Source organism: Rhagoletis zephyria, unplaced genomic scaffold (assembly GCF_001687245.7).
Source record: "Rhagoletis zephyria isolate East Lansing unplaced genomic scaffold, Rhagoletis_zephyria_1.1 Rzeph_scaffold_01391, whole genome shotgun sequence".
NCBI lineage: Eukaryota > Metazoa > Arthropoda > Insecta > Diptera > Tephritidae > Rhagoletis > Rhagoletis zephyria.
The window spans coordinates 83,184-98,393 of record NW_016158475.1 but is presented as its reverse complement, the minus strand read 5'-3'; the positions used below and the strand labels follow the sequence as shown (position 1 = coordinate 98,393).

General features: G+C 38.1%; 1 protein-coding gene across 1 annotated transcript; it reads left to right on the top strand.

The window, feature by feature from the left end:
* Positions 1-5,631: 5,631 nt before the first annotated feature.
* On the top strand, positions 5,632-14,761 carry LOC108363827 (coiled-coil domain-containing protein 18-like). Its single transcript, XM_017617321.1, is given in 6 exon segments — positions 5,632-5,662; positions 11,428-11,633; positions 11,691-11,959; positions 12,024-12,153; positions 14,564-14,592; positions 14,704-14,761. Coding segments are annotated over 6 exon segments (723 nt in total).
* The last annotated feature ends 449 nt before the right edge of the window (positions 14,762-15,210 follow it).

The window sequence follows — 15,210 nt, the reverse complement described above, 5'->3', positions numbered from 1 at the left end:
TTTATTGTAAGAACAACATTTTTTTCTATGAATCGACATACTTTAAGCATTGTTGACGCTATTTCCATTTGAATGAGGAAATAGCGTCAATGACTTTATTTCCAAATTTTTGTTGACTTTATTTCGCTTTTGAAAAGGTAATAATGTCAATTGACTTTATTTCGCACCAGAGTGGGAAATAAAGCCAATTGACCTTATTTCCATTGACCTTATTACCTGTCACCGCCACACCACGTCACGCTACGCCGCGGCCCCCTTTCCCCCTCTCCCGCAACGATGTAACGCAGGTAGATTTATTTTTTGTATACGTTGAATTTTTTTATATATCTTACATATCGAGGGCTTATATTCAATAATAGCCTTTATCAGCGCACTTTTCACAAAGATGAGATTCTGATATAAAAATCCACCTAGAATTTTAACAGTCATCGGTGATATTAATGCTACCTTATGCAACGCTTGACAGAAGAATTTACACAATTATAAATTGGAAATCAGAAGTAATATATCAGTGATGACAGGTAATAAGTCCCAGATGGTTTCTAAAATCACAGATAAGTTTTTGTGCAAATTACAGGTAGAGGGTATTAATGAATTTAAGCCCTCGATATTTCACATCTTTATATTTGTAAGTTGTCTGCAGTAAAAAACCATATAATTTGTGTTTCAAAAGTGTTTGAAAACCAAAAACCAATCAATTAACTTACATCATCTCGGTTCCGATATTAAATAATCAATAATTGTTTATACCCCCATTTTGGCACATTGGCTTGTTGAATGTGCCATCTAATAAATAGTGTCGTCGTTCTCCTTAGCTGCTTTTAAATGATATCATAAATTGCTGGCGGAGACATGAAAACAGTGTAAGAAAATTCCTTTCCTATAATTGCTTCCTTATAGAAAGGTTGGTTTCTTCTCCACCTTAGACATTCCGAATTCGTTCAAAATATGCTAATTTAAAACACAGAATTCTTTAGTGTTCCTACGGGGTTTTTGGACATGGACTGTTTCTTGAATTTAATAGTGTTCGCTTTATTTTTGTGGAAACGAAACATGTTTTGCAAGTTCTGGATCATTCCTACACTCTTTCTTTAAATATTTCTCGTATTCCAGCTGCGTTTTGCGTTTAGTTTTTCACATCATGTTTTTACTATATTCGTAATTTTAAATTTTTTTATAAAATCAATTGGTGGTAGTTCATGATTGTGTGTGGATTAATAGCACCACATTGAGGATTTGGCAATTACCGTTTTCATCTATTAAAACACAATACTTACGGGGCAATGTTTATTGTAAGAACAAAATTTTTATCTATGAATGGACATATTTACTTTAAGCATTGTTGACGCTATTTCCATATGAATGACGAAAAAGCGTCAATGACTTTATTTCCAATTTTTTGTTGACTTTTTTTCAATTGACTTTATTTCGCACCCTTATTTCCGTTAATCGTGTTACCTGCCACCAATAAGTCAAGAAGGACGTTCAAAAGTTCTTCGGACAGGATCTCATTGCGCCTGTTACGCTAGCGGCTGCTGACCTTTGAATTCCGCCTAGCTTTTTAACTACGTAATCCTTAGTAAGGGCTGACCACCAGACCAGCGCCCCATAAGAGATTACGGGTCGGACTATAGCTGTGTACATCCAGTGCACAATTTTTGGTTTCAAACCCCATCTGTTGCCCAACATTCTCTTGGCTGCATAGAGAGCCACCGTGGCCTTCCTAGCACGCTACTCAATGTTTGGTTTCCAGCTAAGTTTGGGATCCAAAATGACTCCAAGGTATTTCACCTTCTTTGACAGATCCAGTTCCGTTCCTCGGAACCTTGTTTTATTAAAATTTGGTAATTTTGTTTTATTTGTGGAAAGCATTAGGCCAGTTTTCTCCGAGTTTACGCTAAGAGAACAGCTTATGGCCCAGGAATCTACTATCTTTAAATTCCTTTCCATAATTTCACTTATGACCGAAGGAAACTGACCCGATACCAGTATCGCTACATCATCGGCGTAAGTCACCGCTTTGATTCTCTGAGGGTCCAGCTTTACCAGTAGTTTGTTTAAGACCATGAGCCATAGTAACGGTGATAGCACTCCTCCCTGTGGAGTGCCCGCACTGAATATACGGCCCTGCTTTTGTATCCCAATTCGGCATGTATTACTCTGCTCCTTAGCAGAGACACTATCCAATCCCGGACACAGTGATCAATCCCTATCTCCATAAGTGCCTCATGGATGGAATCTACACTGAGATTATTAAAGGCCCCCTCGATGTCTATAAAGGACGCCATTGTAAATTGTTTATAGTAGAGCGAACTCTCAATTGTACGTACCACTTCATGTAGAGCAGTCTCCGTTGACTTCCCTTTCAAGTACGCATGTTGAGAACATGATAAATTGGACGTCTTGTCCCTAACATACAGATCCAACAGCCTCTGAAACGTCTTGTGCACGAAGGACATTAGGCTTATTGGTCGGAAAACTTTAGCATTGTCATGGCCCCGTTTGCCCGCTTTAGGAATAAAAATTATCTTAATCTACCTCCAACTTAACGGAACGTGGTTCAGTATTAGGTATCCTCTAAAAATTGTTTCTAGGAATGGAATGACCATCTCAGAAGCTTTCTGAAGCATGACTGGTAGAACTCCGTCCATACCCGGTGATTTATAGGGTGAGAAGCTGAAGATAGCAAATTTTATCTTTTCCCTCTCTAGTAGCTCCTCTAAGAGGTCCTCGGAGAGGGTTGGTATATGGTCTGGGGCATCGGTTTCCACTATATCGATTTTGCACCCTGGAAAATTTGTATTCAGAAGGATATTCAGCGATTTCCCAGCCGAGTCGGTCCATGAACCATCTGACCTTTTTATATATGTTGGCTGTGAGTGCCCTTTGGCAAGGATTTTGCTTAATCTCGCAGATTCCTTGGTATCCTCGATGGATTCGCAAAATTCCCTCCAGGACGCCTCCTTGGCGTCCCGTATCGCTTTCTTGTATTTCTTTAGGTTCTCTCTGTATAGGTCCCATACTGTAATCCTGTAGCATTCGTTGAAGGATTTTCTTACATGCTTCCGTAGCGCTGTAAGGTTTTCATTCCACCAAGGTGTGCGCGCTTTCTTGCCATACCTCAACGGACAAGCCTTCGTAAGGGCCTTTCCGAAGTAGGCGTATCCGCCGCAATATTTAGCTCAAAGAGTATTCGACGGTGGTCCGAGAGGGTCTCTTCGTCGGATACTCTCCATTTATTGACCTTTAGGCTCCCCTCGGTCAGCAGAGTTAGGTCTAGGACCTCTTCCCAACCGCAAAAATCAGAGGTACTAGGAAATATGAAGGTGGGAGTACTACCTCTATTACAAATTCTAAACGTAGAATCAATAATAAATTGAAATAGCGACTCACCTCTTTCGTTGGTTTCCGAGCTGCCCCATAATGTATGTCTTGAATTGGCATCGCAGCCGAGTAACACTTGGACTAGCTCCTGCTAGCCTTTGTAAAGTGACGACTTTCTGTGGCGGACACGGCCTGTCGTGCGCCGTGTATACTGATGATATAAGACAGCGTTGCTTATTCATCAATTCCAAGTTGGCGACTGTAGTATCCGGTGAGCTGAAATTGGAACATAAGAAAGCTTTAGTATGTTTTTTAACCAATACACAAGCGCGGGGTTTACCTGATATACTAGTGTAGACGAGGTTATAGCGGGCGTCGGTGAGTCCCTTTACCTCTAGGTCCCTTACCCAAGGTTCCTGTACCAACGAGATGTCGATGTCTTCATCCCTTAGGAAGACCAGGAGCTTGTCCGAGGCAGCCTTAGAGTGCCTAAGATTTGCCTGGACCACCTTCATCGACTTTCTCGGCATTGCTAACTGGCCCTGTGCCTGCCAGCACCGGGTTGGCACCTTCAGCGACCTCTTCGTCCGCGGTAACCTTGAGGTTCATATCGCCAAACATCTGGTTGGCATCCTCGATATCACCCTCTGGAATCGGCTCATTGGAGCGGAATATTTTTAGTTTCGTTGTTTTCACCCCGAAGAGCAGCTTATTGTCCATTTTTTGCAATGGCTCAATACTTTCTTCGTTAAGCCTCAGAAGTACGAAGAACTCAGCGCGCCCTCTAGAGGCTTTTCTGCACTCATGGGTATTTCTGGATTCTGCCGTTGAAGGAAGCGGATCAACTTGTCGCTGTCCATAGCCATCTTCGGCAGCCAAATGCGGGCCTTGGGTTTCCTAGGTACCTCCTCGGCAGGGATTAGTTTGAACTTCAAACCCTCCCAGGCGCTGCCGAGCTCGGCTACGCACTTGTCGAGGAATTCCCTAGAGAACTCATCTCTACATTTGAAAATCCGGCAACCCCTCAGGGACTTACTGGAGTCAAATCCTGGAATAGGGTTGTCCGGATTTTCAAACAGGTAGTCGCCCCCCCCGTTCAGAGAGTTTTGACTCGATCTCGACCCACCTCTCCTGAACGGGCTTACCGCTGCCTGTGGCTTCGTCGACAAGCGCGGCCTGAAGGTGATCCCTGGCCACCTCACAGTACCGTCGCCGTGCATTCTTGGCAATCTTGCCAAAGAGAACGTCCTCCTCTGCGCTCAGGATGTCTTCCGAGACATCTCTGCTCTCATCGAATTTTGTGTTTTGTTTTTGTTTTTATTATTGTTTTTTGTTCCCAAGAGTATGCTCGGAAGGGGTGGTCCACCCCGGCAAAGCCGGCATACCGTGGTAAGGCACTTATACAACCGACCTTGCCCGGGCATCGGAGGGGACCGTTAGCGACCAGTTCTTTAAGCACTACTGGCCATTCATCCATCGGCACGAGTACCTCAACACTACTGGCTTAAAGTGCTTTCCAGAGGAGGGAAAAGGGGAGAGCGGTCGGCAATATATATGTGTGGTGATAGGTAAGGGGGGCGGTTAGAGGAATCGGTTGGGTTGGGGAACGTCAGTGCGGGCGTCTGCGCATGGGAGTTGCAGCCCACGGCCGCCACACGATCTACGGGTGTGCAACCGCAGACTCCAGTCCTATACTCAGTACCCCTCTTGGTTCATGGTGCTGTGCCCGGCACACCAGTATGACTGACATAGCATCACTTAAGCCCCATTCCCAGCGGCAAGGAGACCGACATGATGAGGTAGTTTTGCTTAGTTGCTATCTTCAACATTTAGTGTTGAAAAATTTGGGAGCTCAAAGTTTAATTTTGTAATTAATAAATTTGACAGCGATTTCTTTGAAAGTTTTGCTCGAAGTTTAGTTAATATTGTTGAAAGTGCACTGAATGCTCTTTCAACAGAAACTTGTGTTGCAGGTATGGCTAGTACAACTTCCATTAATTGTAACATATCGGCATCATTCCGATATAATCTTCGACAGGAGTCCAAAATATTGTTGTTAAATGGCTCCATTTCCCTATCGCAAAGTTTAGCTAGTCTTTCCTTAAAGGCCATTATTACTCTTTGTGGTGTTGGACCTTGTGCATTACTCATTGCGTTTACGGGAAGCGTCAGAATGTCACTTATGTTACGTAGAAAAAAGTATCTTAGGCAGAGACAATTTTTAAACTTAATATACTCGCGTAATAATTACGCTTCTACCTGAGCTCTGATCGTAACAGTCGCGAACGAGCAACTCGTCACGTAAAAATGTATATTACGGATTTTTACAGTCGTAAAAGTACGTAATGCCCTTCACGTTTGTAGTTCGGATACGAGACGAGCAGTACGTCCACGTTCGAAATATGAATTTTTTATCCGACGAGTTGCTCGTAGAAGACTGTCACGATTAGAGCACTGGTCTATATAAATTCTATAAAGATTCGTTATAATGTGCGTATTATTAACAATAATGGAATGCATTCTCATGAAATTAAGGTCGTTAGTATTTCTCAGAAATCTTTATTTTATGTAGAAATATTTTAAAACAAACAGCTTTCGCATATGTTGGGTAGAAAAATTTCGCGTATGAACAACAGCGAAAATGCCTTCTACCTAACATGTATGGTAGAATGTACATATGTATAAATATTGTCCATATGTAGGTAGATATGAACAAACGCAACAAAGTATATACTGTTACGATTATCCTAGAAACCTTGAGAGATTTCCCAAATATCCTACGGCTCGTATCGCTGGATTGTTAAGTAAATGCTAACGATGACCAAATTGTAGGACAGTTAACTTTATTGTACAAAAAACAATTTACAATACTCGCTAATACAGTAAAAACACTTTACAATACTTTCTAAAGCAATAACAACGCTTTACTAAATTTGTTAACACAATTAAACTTATAGCTTGCTTATTCGCAACTCACTTCTCTGCTCACTTTACTTGTAGCTTGCTGACTTGTAACTCACCAACTCCGCTGTGTCGTGGCTCTTATATACCTGCGCTCGCACTCATGGCAACTCTCGGACGTTCTGAAGTTCATCGCTCATTCTCTTTCTCTCGCTGTTCGCAGTGTTCATCCAACTTGACGTTTCTCTTTGTGGAACATTCTACGTCATTCCTCGAACATTCTGAATATTTCTCGTTGTTCGCTTTGTGTTGCCGCAGTATTCGCCACAATACATACAAACATATGCATGTATAGGTAAATGGTGTAATCCTTATAACTTTTTGACAGAAGGCAACCCTTTTCAAAAATTAAAGCCTGGGTGCACTTCTAAAGGCCAGGCACTTTCATTTGATATCTCATTTTTGAAAATTATGCGAAGGATGTAAACATTATAATTTTGTAGACAGGCCGCAACTCTGATCAAAAAATAAATCCTTATTGTACGCCTTCAGTTCCAGCCCTTTCATTTGACACCTTATTTTTTTTCTCCAAAGAACCGTGCAGATTTTAAATTGGTGGCAATCCTATTCAAAAAAATATATCCTTACTGCTCATCCAGACGCCAAGCCCTTTCATTTGACACCTCATTTTTGAAAATCGGGAGAACGCTATTAAAAAAATATATCCTTGCTGCACATCCAGAGGCCAGGCCCTTTCATTTGACACCTCAATATTTTTAAATCATGAGAACGGTGTAAATCAGGGATGATAAATGAGTTTTTTAATTTTGTACCAAATGGCCAAAAAAAGTGTACTAAATAAGCCGAAAAAGTACCAACATTTAAAAGACCATACATACATAGTTACAAACACATATGTTTTTAGATTTCCTGTATAAAAATCATGATATAAAACATGGCGTGTCGAAGGTGGAACACATAAATGCAAATCAATTGTTTGAAAAGGCCACCAAAACGCCAAAGTAATCAAGAAAGGCATACAAGTTATACTTATTAAGTGCTAGTAATACAAAAATTTAAAATAAAACCGTTGCATTTAACGGAATGGAAGTTTTATAAAAATATTTTGCAAAATATTTCCTTTTATGGAAATAAACAAGTTAATAGCAGTGTTCTCGTACCTAAAATCTTGCGAAGTGGGGGAAATCGAGAGCGCAAAATGACACTGAGATCTGCCAATTTATGCTGGAAAAAATTTTACCTGCGAAAACTTACAAGTAAATGTCTGCTGACCACAACATGTGTTCGTGAATAAACAAAAGAAAGGAAGAAAAGTTTAGTTTAGTTAATTTACTATTGATCTCTAATTTTATAATTTCCATGCGTCAACTATGGCTGCCGTATAAAATTAATCAATTGTGGATGAAACTATTTGTTGGCCGGAATTTACGCAAAATATTGAGAAATATAGCAAAATAGATAATAATGCTGAAAGGTTCTGACCGAATTTGTCAATTGATCGTTAAAACGAAAATGGGATAATTTTAAAGACTATGGCGCATATTCATAGTCATATTTAGTTCACAACTAAGTCGAAACTATCCTAAGTTACAACTAAAGCTATTCATAGTCGCCTTAGTTTCGACTTTTCTGGCTAAGTACCAACTTAAAATTTAGTTTCGGCTGAAGCTGCAATTAAGTCGTAACTAGGGAGAAGTATTGTATTAAATTAAGGAAAAAAATACGAAATATGTAAAAATAAAGTTGGGAGAGCGTGATTTTGATAATATTGAATGATCTCCAATTGAAATTTACAAAGAGCGATCCATTTGAATAGGAAGATGAAATTAAATGCGTATAACAATTCGAATAAAGCTGCTTCATAATTTTATAATTGGAATGTTTTACATATATAAATGCTCAAATAATAAGTCAATTTCAAGCTTGTTCATTTAAAGCAAATTAGTGCATAACATTTAGATATATGTTTGTATGTTTCACAGCATGCTTTCGATAAACATCGACTTCACATCATTGCGGTAGTTCTGGCTATTTCACACAATTAACAAGAATCTTATACCTTATTCTTTTGNATGTCTGCTGACCACAACATGTGTTCGTGAATAAACAAAAGAAAGGAAGAAAAGTTTAGTTTAGTTAATTTACTATTGATCTCTAATTTTATAATTTCCATGCGTCAACTATGGCTGCCGTATAAAATTAATCAATTGTGGATGAAACTATTTGTTGGCCGGAATTTACGCAAAATATTGAGAAATATAGCAAAATAGATAATAATGCTGAAAGGTTCTGACCGAATTTGTCAATTGATCGTTAAAACGAAAATGGGATAATTTTAAAGACTATGGCGCATATTCATAGTCATATTTAGTTCACAACTAAGTCGAAACTATCCTAAGTTACAACTAAAGCTATTCATAGTCGCCTTAGTTTCGACTTTTCTGGCTAAGTACCAACTTAAAATTTAGTTTCGGCTGAAGCTGCAATTAAGTCGTAACTAGGGAGAAGTATTGTATTAAATTAAGGAAAAAAATACGAAATATGTAAAAATAAAGTTGGGAGAGCGTGATTTTGATAATATTGAATGATCTCCAATTGAAATTTACAAAGAGCGATCCATTTGAATAGGAAGATGAAATTAAATGCGTATAACAATTCGAATAAAGCTGCTTCATAATTTTATAATTGGAATGTTTTACATATATAAATGCTCAAATAATAAGTCAATTTCAAGCTTGTTCATTTAAAGCAAATTAGTGCATAACATTTAGATATATGTTTGTATGTTTCACAGCATGCTTTCGATAAACATCGACTTCACATCATTGCGGTAGTTCTGGCTATTTCACACAATTAACAAGAATCTTATACCTTATTCTTTTGCATAAACATGCAATGAAAGTAAAAATTACATAAACGGATGATCAAACTTGACATTATTTAATAAAAATGTAATTTTTCCAAAATATCGTAAAGAAAAATCGATACATTTTCTCACTCGTTTTGCAATATCGTAACACTAAGTTAAAACTACTTAGTAGAAGTCTGAAATGCGACTATGAATAGAAGTGAATTTTAAGTTGGTACTTAAATTTAAGTTGCAACTTTATTAGCTTCAACTTACAGGCCTATTCTGAGTTGGTAACAAAAATTTTGTTACCGGTTAGTAAAGTTACTGTCAATTTTTAAACCCTTTTCGTATTCTCCACACTCTTGTAACCGGTAAATTTTGTTACCATCTCATGAACAGGTAACAAAATATTGCCCCGTTAAATATGCAACATCAGAATTTACACAAAACTCCATAGCTGAACTGCTGAATAAATTGAAACGTTACCAAGGTAAATAGAATTGCGGTTGCAAGAAATGGAGCAATTGTTGGTAACAAAATTAGCTTGTTACAAAATGTTTGGTTACAAGCAGAATAGGCCTATAAGTGGCTGGACTATGAATACGCGCCTATATCTATTTATATTTATCTATATATATTTAAAGCTAAATCTACTTAAATTTTGTGAAACAAGGAGGGGTGCTTGGAGGAGATTCTTTTATTTCTGACTGCGTCATGATGTGGTATCAAAAATATTTGTTAGAAAAAAACTTACTTACCTATCAAAAAGTCAGAATGACGTAAGTTTTACTGCGTTCAATAACCTTTTCTGATATTTTAGTCTTCCCCTCAATTTTACTCGCTATGATTCTTTTATTCTCTGGCTGCTAGTACTTGCTGGAAAATTTTATGAATAGATCTATTATGACAGAAACATCTAGAGGCCAAGCCCTTTCATTTGATACCTCACTTTTGAAAATCGAATGAACGGTGCAAATCTTATGCAATTAACAAAATTGCCTCCACACAGAATAGTATCTCTAGCCACACCAACTTTCCGCGAATGTTTGACGCAGCATTTGCATTCACTTATAAACGAGAACGACAGTAGTGCACGCTGTTTGGTCTACCAATACATACGCGTACGAACAACAGCGAAAATTTTTTCTACCTAACATTCGCGAACGCGAACGATCTGGACTTGTTTTATGCTTCTCATTCGCGAAGGAGAATCAATAGAGAATATTTGATACGTTCACGTTCGCGAATAAAATCATTAATATATGTACGCGAACGTTCATATATGAATATTTCCGAACCGTGGAATTGAGATAGATGATAGAGATATCTACATATATATAAATGATCAGAATGAAAAGAGAAGACGATTAAGCCATGCCATCCGTCCGTCCTTCCGTGTGTACGTGTACACGATAACTCGAGCAAATATTGAGGTATCTCAACAAAATTCGGTATGTAGGTTAGCCTTTACCCAAGGTAGGTTGCCATTGAAAATGGGTTAAATCAGACTGTAACCATGTCCCCTTCTCATATAACTGTATTTTAGAAAAATTCAAAAAACCGTATGATATTTCAGTAAATAGTATGTATATCCAAATTGTTGAACACTAGTATCTGAAGTAGAATTTTGGTACAAAATAATATTATTATGAAACTTTTACAAAAAGGATGACTTATGATGAAATATCTTAGTAGCTGCTTCACCAATCCTTGCCAAACTCGGTAAGAGTCTCATTTAGGATCCAGCTAAAAAATTGTTTAAAAATCTTTGAGATCGGGCAATAGCCACGCCCACCTCTCATGTAACGGCAACTTACAGAAACTCGAAAACTGCGATAAATCAATAACTACTAAAGCTAAATCACTTAAAATCGATGATAAATCAGTAACTAATAAATTCAATTGACTCAAAATCGATTATTTAATAACCACTTAGCAGATTATTGATTCTTATAAATTTTTGGATAAGGGGCGTGGCGCCGCCCACTTATGACCACAAATGTGTATCTCGGTAACCGATTTATCAATTTCTACCAAACTCAGTACATTTAATAAGCTTGGTATGCAAAAGCAATTCGTTAAGAATTATTCAAGTCATAATAAAACAAGACCCGCTTCTCGTACAATGATATATGAAAACGCCGATATTTCTAAGAACTGCGGACGCTCAATACTTACAACAATCTCGTAACAATAAATAAGACTGTTATAGACTTTTAGGTAGTTTAGAGAAGGTTGGAACGACGATGTTAGATACCTGCGCCGGGTATATAAAATTCGGGTTCGTCCGAACTTACACTTCTTTACTTGTTTTCTTATAATTTATGCAGATGATCTTAGTATGCAAATGGATCGGTTATATACAGTGTTGAAATCGCAAGATGCCTGTAGTAAAGATATATGTAAAAAATACAAGGAACTGGAACGAAACTATGAAGACCAGGCGAAACAACTGCGAACCGCTTGTGTTCAAATGAATTGCTTGCAAGAACGTCTAGCGCAAAGGGACAAGCGTCAGGAGGAACACAATCTGGAGGTTTGTATGTTTTGTTTCTGGTGGGGAAACAGATAATGATCAAATTAATCTTTTAAGCAAAATCTATTAAGAGAAGAAGTGCTAGCCTTGAAAGAAAAAGAAGCCACTTTGCTGAGCAAAGAAAGATGCCGTACGGAGCAATTAATGAAGATCGAAAGGGAGCTATATATGGCGCATGATGTGATGAAGGAACAGCAAAATATCATGCAGCGCAAGGAGTCTACTCAAAAGGATTGTACAAAACGACTTCAAGAGGCAAATAATGAGTTGAAGAGGCAGTTCAATGTACTCTGTAATGACTACAAACAACTCGAGGAAGAGTACAGGTACTTTATTGCAAGAGTCATTCCAAATTCTTATTGAAATTTATTTTTAACCTTTAATTTTAAGAAAACTAAGCGATCTTCGCAAGCAAAATGACAAGGTTATAGAATCGTTCCGAAGATGGAAGGAGGCACAGCTTAAAGCAGATGATGCTACTCGAGCGAGTTTTAAACAGTATAAGGATCATATAAAGTGAGTGCTGTTTTACAAAAAATATTTCCTTAACATAATTGACTGGTAAAATGAAGATTTTTTGCAATCTTTTCAAGTATTTCTGTTTACGTATGCAAAACATACGAATGTAGAACCTGATTTCCCGGCAGGGTAGCCAACTCATTTTTGGGAATTCCCCGATTTCGTCAGTGAAATTCCCCGATTCCGCCCGAAATTTCATCAAACTCCCCACTCATTGATATCTCCCTATTTACAAAATAAAAATAAAAATTGTATGTATTTTGATACGTACACTTATTTCTGGCCTTTCTGTCTATTTTATTTTTAAATGTTGTAACGACAGCCTATGTTAGCCGTCATCGATTCGCCATCAGTTAGCGAGTGGCGAAACGAACGAACTCAATGAGGTACAACCAAACTCGCTATCGTCTATCCGTGCTAGCTAACTTTGTTGTTGCTTTCGCATGCAAAATTCTTCTTTAAGCGACCGGAATTCAAACATAGCGAGCGAGAAGTGGCTAATCGATGACGGCTGTTGTAGGTGGCAAGTAACTGCTGCAACAAATATCCCCACTCAAATATCCCCCCCCCCCCCCCCCCCNTGCAACAAATATCCCCACTCAAATATACCCCCCACACAAATGCCCGTTTGTACCTCAACGATGTACCCAAACATGTTGCGCAACATGTGTGAGAAGGCGCACTGCCCGGAATGACTGTGTGCGTACGTGTATGTAGGTGCGTATGCTAAGGTGTAGATTTGAATTATGTGTTTGTTTGCGTGGATCTGAGTGAAAGTTTGAGAAATGACCCACACGCAAATGCACCGGGGCACGATCGCTTGGTCGGCTAACAGGAAGATTCAAATGGGAAAGTGTCTTTTAAGTGAAAAGAAATGCAAGGGAAAGTTCCGCATCGAATACAGTTTATTTTAATCAGTGGCAAAAAAAGAATAAAACAAGTTGTGCCCCGTTTAACCGGGACCATTAATTCCCGCCGCAGATCCCGCACCCAGAAGGTGAGTCAGCTAAATAGACCTAAGCCTAGTATATGCATGTATGTAACTGAGTGTGTCACCTTTTTTTCCTTTTTTTTATAAAGTGTACAAAACTCGGGACAACTAAACGTAATTTCAATTAGACTCAAGTAAAAAATAATGATGAATCGGTAAACGCCGACTGAAAACCATCTTAAAATCAGTATAAACTATATGTAGATAGAGATAAATTTAAAGTAAAATAAAATAAATTAATATAAAATTAAAATGTCTTAAATAGCAAAAAAACAAGGCTTAAAATGATTTTTGCGAAATTATTGTTGTAAAATGACATGAAAAGTGAATTAAAGAGAATGTGCTGTAAACCTTTGTATGTAATTACGAAATTAAAATAAATTACCTGTAGCCTAATTAAAGAAATAAACCAAATAAGCAAATGTCACCAAGCACATAAACACACACATAAATATAGACAGAAATGCATAGAACTAAACAACCCAGTGGGAAAATGTAATGGATTGTAATCGAAAGAAAAAACCAGTAAAACAGCCGTTTTCGCATTTGATAATGCATTATTTTTTTCACTGCGACGTCCTAAGAAAAGGGGGGCATTCAATTTGGCATTACCAGTAATGCAAGAATAATGTGATGTGATATGAAATTGTTGCGACTTTTTTGATAAATTTGAATGCTGATTAAATGATTAACAGTTCTATAATCTAGAACTCACAAGAAATACGTTACCCTATCTATCATGCATGTAAGGCATTATTACTTTTCTCACTGGGAATTGATACGTTAACATACATACAACTTAACAAACATGCAATTAATATCAAACGAAAAAAAGGGTGACCACACAGTAACGCCGAAAATAAAAAGATAGGCGAAGAACCCAACGACAACAACAATATTATAGGCTATCAAGCGGCAGGAGTACCAAGGGGACTCAAAAGCCTGAATTTTGGAGTTGAGCCTTTTTAACACCAAAGCGTCTAGTACATAGCCACGTATACAAGTTATATACAACCACTGCTATACATGTCAGACAAAATCGCGGAACGGCGAGAAATACATAGTTGAGGTCAACGACCGGGAATACACAAAGAAAGAAACACCGAGATCAACACCAAGAGCCTAGAGAAACCTGAAACACTTACATTCCAGAGCGCCGGACTCCGCGCGAGGAGCATCAGAAGGAGAGCTTCCAGGCGCTCATGTAACAGCACTCCGTCAATCGCTGTTGGCGGCCACTCTTATCACAATACACCACATTCAGTTTTCGTTTTATTGATTTTTCTTTCACCACACTTGCGTCTTTCTTTCTTAAGTTCCATATGGTTCCACCTAATTTGCCATTATACTGACATAACCTCAAACCAAATTTCGCGCATGTCTGTAGCTAACTTTTATTTATTCTTATTCTTATTTTTAGTCCTTGATCGAAACCATCACCCCTGATACGTACATATGATATTGATATATTTTGCACTTGCCACAATCCATAAATAGTAATTTGATTTTTAGTTGTATACCTTATTTTTATTTTAAATCCCATTTGCCTTTATATTATAGGTCCGTATTTGGCGAATTCGTGAAGAAAAAAATGAAATTCAGTAGTCCGGTATTTTAATTTAACTCAGTTTTTACGTTTGTTTTTATTTTTTTTATTAAAAGAGGTTCGGAGGTGGTCAAATGGCGGAGTCAAGAGTGCTGGCGACCGTCCCGGAGTAAATGAATGTCACGGCGCAAGCATGACATTTACCCACCTATGAATGCTCCCAATCTAGTGTACCGCCTATACTCTTGCTAGGTATTGGAAGTTTTTTTTTGTTATTCCATAATATTTCTTACTCCAGCCTCTCCCATCTCCTGTATGCAGGCGCCTACATCACATGCGAGATCGGTAAGTGCTAATACATAAGGTATGCTTACAAATGTATATTCATTCATACTTACATACATACATATGCCTATATGCATATGTATGTACGAATAGATAGTGAGCAAGAGGTATTTTGAAACATTACGTACAATTTGGGCGTAGTAAATAGAGTGTATAAAGCAATAGTATACACATAT